A 7381-nucleotide genomic window follows, 5' to 3' on the forward strand; every position below is an offset into this window, starting at 1 on the left:
GCTGATAAGAGAATTGAGAAGTCTGGTTCTTCTGCTGACTAAAGAAAGTGTGTTAATGAACATGTTTAATTACCAGGTTATTGGACTCCAACTGGTGTAAATAAAAGACTTGTCTCTGCATAAAGCTGTGCATGTGACATAATTAAAGCTGTACCTTTTTTCCTAGCATTAAAAGTTTTATGCAAATTAAAAAAAATCCCATATCACAGTATAGCTTATTTTTATATAAGAGAGAAAATGGCTCCAGCTGTGAAAGGGTTTGGTCAGATTATCTTTAGTGAATGTAACTGAGGTGTTTAAGCAGTTACTATTCCTGGTTGGTTTCTCTGCCCGCAAAAGGCTAGAGGTTAGTGTCTCTCAAAAGTGATGGATGGCTGAATGCAACTTGTCTGTGGGTCTCAGCTCCTTGTGGGCTATCTATCTGTCCAAATCTGACTCCATCCAGCAGTTACTAAAATACCAGCCCTTGCACGAGTGTGGCTGAGGTATGTGTACTTGTGCCTTTCCTCTGCTGTGGGTGTCTGTGCAGTGGGGTAATCTGTTGAAGCTGTGCAGGGTAACATCTTAATTTTGCTGAAGCCACATCTGCTACGAGTGTCTATTCACTTCTGCAGCACCTTTATCACAATGTTATATCCGTGTTTCACACTTTTATTAGGAGCTTGCAAAACAAAAATCCCAAAACCATTGAATCAAGATTGTTGCATTGGGTCAAAAATGATGTATTGACCTAGGTTAAAAAAGAAGTCCTGTTTAAAACCTGTTTGCTCACTTGAGTGATTTGGGTGCAGTTATAGAATTTCATTGTGTTGAGAACTAAGTGGTACTGAGTATGTGTGGGTTCAGGCGAGTCCAGCCTTGCCCCATTGTCCTTATCTAAGTAAAGCTAGTGACCATTAAGGGCTTGATGGGGCTCTCTGAAGCTAAAGCCACTTTAATGTTTGCACTGAAGGAGATGTTAATGGCTTGGCAAGTGTGTAACTGACAGATTTGCTGCACTGCCAAGTCAGAGGAGGCAGGTATTAGCATACAATGCTCTGCTGGTTAGCAAGAGCACCACGGAGGGAAGCTATGCATGGACTAATGGATACAGAAATATTTACATGGCAACAATTTTCCTTTGGCTGTAAAGACATTTTTCAGGAACACGTGTGTAAAAATATATGTTTTTAGGTCACATTAAAAAAAAAAACAAACCAACAAAACCACACAGGCACTTAATTTGAGAAAGACAAATTATGCATGTATATAAGCTGCATGAAGGACCTGAAGACCATACCTCAAAGTTCAGCTGTGGATAGTCGAACAGATTTCCCACCCAAGAGAGAGCTGAGTCAAAAAAAGCCAGCAGGGCAAGGAAGGAGATCAGATTCACAGCGATGTTCGCCACCAGCAGGACGGAGGTAGAGGCACCTTGACTGGCTGCTTCCAGCAAGTTCTTTGATTCACTTTATCAATGGAGAGAAAACCAGAATGTGAACACTTTTTAATTCAAGGACAAATCATAGAACTAAAAGCTACATGGACTTGATTAGAAATCTACTAAAGAAGCTGTCTGTTCACTCATAGGGAAAATAATGATGAGGTGGAGTAGGTTTTTGCTCTTGATCCTCATGGGAGCCACTGGGAGAGTACACTTTTGGTGCTCTCAGGATGAATTCTGGCACTTTTGGGGTTGGGCAAGCTCTGGATCAGGTCTCAGTACTGTGACTGCCTGTGGCACCACTGGGATGGGGGAGTGGGCACTGCTCTTCTTGCAGGCAGCCCTTGAAGCGATGCCTGGGCTGTTCAGGAACATCTCCTTACAAGCCTTTTTGCTTTGCCTTTGTCATTCTAAAGTCAAATGAGTGTTTCTGCAGATGGGCAACAAGGTCGCTGATGTCATTGTTGAAATGATCGCTCCACCTTTGCTTTTGTATGTTTGCATTTACAGATTCATTACAAAGCAAAGACAGAAACAGAGCAAATGGGAAAACCTCTTGGTGGCTCACCTCAGGTAGGCATTTCCCTCTTTCTTAGCAGGGTTTATTGTCTGGCCCAGGTTCTTGACATCTCTGTGCCTGTCCCAATGGGTAGTGATACCTCCATACATCGTAATGGGGCGCGCTGCACCTGAATTCACAAACTACTCATTTGGGGTATATTGGTGTGTAATTAATTTATTGCTTGCACATCTACCACGTACTAGCCCTAAAGCTTATGTGTGAGGAATTATTTTTCCAAATCTCATTTTTGCATGAGTACTATTATTAACTAGAGCCTAGATCAGCTTACCCTTTTGCCATTTGTAGGCCACTCCTCAGAATTACTGTAGGCTTTTCAGTTTCAGGCCAAAATAGTTTGGAGGTGGCTAATGATGCTGGTGCTGACATCACAGAAGCAGTCAGCAGATGGGAGGCAGAAACCTAGAATTCCAGGTGACAGAAAATATACTGTGATAACCACCTCATACACAAACATGGAGGAAAGCAATTATAATTTTTAGAAACTTGGATGATTTTTCTACAGGGGGTCATTAAAAAGTTCACATTGCTCCTAAGGAAAAGAAGAGAATGAGCAATACAAAAGAAAGTGAATTGGAGCCAGGAAAAGTCTAAATAGTGAAAAGTATGGAGTAATCTTTCCAAGAGGCAAACTGCTTCACTCCTCTCTAGTGGCAAGCCAGAAGGCAAAAGAAAAAAAAAAAACCCAAGTCCATCGAGTGCAGCTGGGTGTAGCAATAGCAGAGCACGTGAGTGTGAGCCAGCCTTCCTTAACACTCCCTCTATGCCTTGCAGTGGCAGAAAATTGTTTTTGTCCCTTGACACTGTATTTAAACAAAAATTTTACATGGTCTAACATAAATTTTTCTATTCCCCTTTCCCCCTTCTTCCACAAATTTCTACACAAAACAACTTCTTTGCTAACTTTTGCAGTATTTTCATCTCTCATTTTCTTCTCTTACTCTCTCAGTCTTTTTGGCCAATCCTCCCTTCTTGCCTCTCCACTGTATTATATTCAGATACTGAACTAACTTATTTATCAATGATCCCCCAATGACTCTGATCATAAATCACATTTTCAGCCCTGTTTTTCTGGCTTTGTGCTGCCAGGCCCTTAGCAGACAAGACGTTTACTACCCGTGTTTGTACAGCATCACTAGAACCTCAGTTGCCAGTCAACTCTTTAGGTTCACATGGCTACCAACAGTTCCTGAAGGACTTTATCTATATCACTGCCAGAGAAGTGGGAGGGTTGATCAGTTAGTATATTCCACATGTCAGTTCATCTGGACTGCAGGAAAGTATACAGATCATTCATTTCCTTGCAGCTATGGCAGGAAGTCTCTCTGTAAAACTTAGGTAGACGTTTGTGCTACTTAACAATACCTCCAAGATCAGATCATGGTATTCTTTTTACTGTTGGAAGACAGGGGATTTTTGTGGCTAATTCCTTCAGGAAAAAAAAAAAAGATGAGAATGATTCAGGTATACTTCCAAAGCATTTTACCCGGGCTTCTATACTTAGGTGATTTCAGATAAACAGTATATTTTCCAGTACTCTCTCCCCATCTTACCCCAAAAGAAATATATGCTCCTAAGACACTTCCAGCAATAGTTGAGAATCCGGCTGTCATGACTGCATGGAGTTCAGATTTGGTGATGTATGGTAAGTAGGGCCGAACCAGGAGAGGAGACTCTGTCTGCAAGTGAAAAACAACTACCAAATTAAGAACTTCCTAATAAACCCTCAGAGATTTCTTATATTAACTGGGCAGAAAAATAAGTGGCTGCATCACACTTTCTTAGGTGTCTTTGACTAGTTAATCTTAGTGCTAATGAGTGCTCTGAATATTAATAGGTTGGGGTTTCTTTACTGCAAGAAGGAAAATTGAACCAACATCTGTCTTGTTTGAAGACAATTCTTGCTGGTTTACCATCTCCCCCAAAGGCCCAGTGAAATTGCCAAGAAATCTTAATCCAATTCTGAGTGAGTTGGGGACAGCCACAGGTCTGAGCTGCAGGTAAGCCTGTGCGTCAAGTGAAACATGCATACCAGCCACTATGAGCACATCCTGGAGGCAGTGTTATGCAGAGGTACTAGTTTAAAACTTGAAGCAGTGTGATACAGTGATGCACCACTGCTAAATAACTGATATGCTAACGTCGCTTTTGGGCTTGGATGCTACTTGGTGATCTTTCCACATTGCTTTGAACCCTGGGACAGACACTGCTGTAGTGTGAGTTTAACGGATTTCCCATTAAAATGGACTGTTAGACTCTGTCCCATGCTTTTTTGGCTAAGGCCTTGCACAGCCAGCCCTGGATTTTTGTTTTCTGCATTGTCTGTCTCTCCTGCCCTTGCCTGCCTCGTGCCCTCTTTTCATCCTATTTGCCTTTTCAATTGAAAAAACCCTGAAATTGTTATTTCTTCATAGCCTTGGAGTAGTCTGGTAGTCATTGTAAGGGAGATCTATCACCTACATTTATGCTTGACTTCCCACTGGGAAAACATATGGTTCCCAAAACCCACCCCATTGTGCATCACTGCCAACATATGAATGTACTGGAATTCTGGAAATCAGCCACCAGTCCTGCTGTACTGGAGTCCTAGCTTCATATGAAATGATGATTTTTTTATACACAGATGCTCGCTGAGCAGCAATATTTCACAATATTCAGTAATCCTTTGCTAGTATGTTTTTCTATGCTCCAACTCACCTGTCCCACAAATATGTTACCCGCAGCTACCAGAGACTCAACAGGAGTTGTCCCCATTACAATTTGCATTATCCAACCAACCTAAAATGATTAAAAAAGAGAAAAAAAAAAACAAACCACATTGGTCTGCCCATTCCATGCACTTCTTGAATTAATCATGTCAATATAAGAGTTCTGAGACACCTTACAATATTTCCTGAGTTAATTATTTCAGCTTCAAGATATGGCACATTCATTTAAGAGTAGCATGTTGAAATAAGCCAGAGGAGGAATAATTTAACAGAACTGAAAGTACCCCAGCCTCCTGGGGACTAAGTTGTTAAACTAAATTAATCAAAGCAGATATTTTGATGTGTCCTTATTACTTATGTACCTGTCCAAAGGGACCTGGATCATATGAAGCGAAATAAATGTGATATTTAGATTAAGGCTAAAAATGCCTTGTAGAAATTTTAGCACACTATTTCAGCTACATGAGGTTTGTGGTGCTTATTAACAATCCTGTGAATGAGAAGGACAAAGGACTTTTTAAGGGTATCTTCAAATCAGCTTTAACTACCACCATGCAGGAAGATCTTTTCCCTCATATGATAAGTTCATTGGGTGGATAGGGCAGGAAGTGGACTTTCTGTGGACTTGCTTTTATCTTAGTGGACACTGGCACTGGACCTAGGTCCTGACAGAAATGAGCATGAGGTGAGGAACCAGCCTTTGATCTTATTCTGGGGATCTGTGATAGAAAGGTACATGCAATTGCTACTGCAGTGTTTACTAGAAAGCAGAAATTCACTGTCTGTGATGTAACCTCCATCCTGCACTTTGGGAGCTGGGAGAGGGGCAGGCAGAAAGGAAGATTTAAGCAAGTATGGCATCTGAGAAACGCTAAAGCTAGCCAGGCAAATCTAACAATTACTATGACATTAGCAATAAAACCAGATTGGGGGAACAAAAGTGTGCTATGTGATGCCAATTAGGATTTTGCAAGTGGTAACATTTGGAACTATTTCCAGGTTAAAAATAAACAACTACTTTTCATAGGTCTACCCCTGAGCAGCTTGGTCAGGGCCAATGCTGCAGTTCAGCTGCGTGTGTTCAAGAAGTGTCCCGTACTAGGCAAATGAGTACTTACTGGCAAAAATTCATACCTTTCCAACGAGCCACTGCATGAATCCAACGTGGTAAAGCATAGACATTACCGTACTGAAGAAAACCACAATTGGCAGGACCTGATTTGGACACACAAAATCATTAACGCTTCTAGAGTGGTTTTCCTTTCCTTGATTCTGTAGGCCATTTGATTTTTGGAAAAAAGCCTCATGGTTTTGGAGATACACTTAAAGGTATTGAAAACATGTCATTAAGTTTACATTCATGTTGTAAAATTTTTAACCTTCTAGACTCGTTATTTATTTTTGTGCTGGGATTAACTATTTTTCATGTATCCACATAGTTTTCTAACAGGACTGCAATAGTTTTGAAACCGTCTGGTTTAACATGATATACATTAGTTTATAGCAATGTTTAAGTCAGCTCAGACATTTACTAGGCAATGACATCTACAAAGACTTGGATATGTACATCTGTAGACTTAAAAAACCATGAACAGAAATATATACAATGGGACTGTGGTGTAGAATTCAGAGCTCAACTTCTCTGTGTCTATATTTAAAACACACAGTTTAGACTGCTACATAAGCAGAAGTTGAAGAGATTTTGATTGGGATTGTAGCTGACTGGATTTCACAGAATCAAGGACAGCTTCCTTTGAAAGCCCATACTGTGTAGCTGCCTTTTAACAACACACTATAGAAAAATCCTCTTTCGTTCTGCTTTATTTATAGCATTGATTGTAATGCCAATGCGGAGTATTCAAGAGCTCTGTAACTGTATGGAGCTACAGAATCTGCTTAAAAACAAATTCACAGATGTATACTTATTAAATCCAAGAAGTGAATATGTCTCTTTCAGTGGAGACTGAAGGAAAAATGTTTTCCTTAAACATATAATTTAAAAGAATTGCATGAATGCCTAACCCACTGTCTGATGGGTTATTAAATGTGTTGTTTTTCATCCTGAATAAAACTAGTATCACTTGATTCTCAAGTATGTTAAATACACAGGGTCTCAGCATTTCTATGCTAGTATACAACAGGAAGAAAAATCCCCCCCCAAAGGTCCAAAATTAGGCAGACAGATTAGTTACGGTTAAAAGAGTACCACTAACTAGGAAGTTTTTATGTGTGTTCAACTGAGGGCATAATGCATTATAAATAAAAGCAAGGAACAGAATGAAAAAGAACAAAACACTTCATTAGTTCAGACCTTTGGAGTAAATAGAAGCTGTGCCTTTCTAGAGGAGAGCTAGTACTATCAGCAATTTTGATAAAGGTTTGGAAACTCAATTTAGATGATCAGAACCTTTTACTGAAAGGAGAGAGTGCAATTCACAGATATCGTTGTGCTCTTCAACAAGTTAATATAAGGCTGCTTTCTCTGATCCTTTTAGCGATCCTCCAGGGGTGGTTTGCCATGCAGTGAAAGCAGAAAGTTTAGTCCAGTGAAAGTAACAACTTTCTGCCCTGCCATTTCCCCTCCCTGTTCCTAAGCATGCCAGAGAGGCATGTGGCTCCCAGCCGACTCCATACCCTGGCACAAGTAGAGGCCACCGTGATACCTGTAGG

General features: G+C 40.5%; 1 protein-coding gene across 1 annotated transcript in view; it reads right to left on the minus strand.

Moving 5' to 3' along the window:
• The window catches only part of SLC28A3 (solute carrier family 28 (concentrative nucleoside transporter), member 3), a 41276-nt gene that overhangs the window by 8145 nt on the left and 25750 nt on the right, over positions 1–7381 (minus strand). Inside the window, exons 9-13 of the mRNA XM_009586513.1 lie at positions 5846–5926; positions 4701–4781; positions 3557–3682; positions 2275–2405; positions 1280–1448 (exon numbers count right to left, since the gene is read on the minus strand). Coding sequence (XP_009584808.1) covers positions 1280–1448; positions 2275–2405; positions 3557–3682; positions 4701–4781; positions 5846–5926 — 588 coding nt within the window. The remainder of the gene's footprint in view (positions 1–1279; positions 1449–2274; positions 2406–3556; positions 3683–4700; positions 4782–5845; positions 5927–7381) is intronic.

This window comes from Fulmarus glacialis, unplaced genomic scaffold (genome assembly GCF_000690835.1).
Source record: "Fulmarus glacialis isolate BGI_N327 unplaced genomic scaffold, ASM69083v1 scaffold14381, whole genome shotgun sequence".
Lineage (NCBI taxonomy): Eukaryota > Metazoa > Chordata > Aves > Procellariiformes > Procellariidae > Fulmarus > Fulmarus glacialis.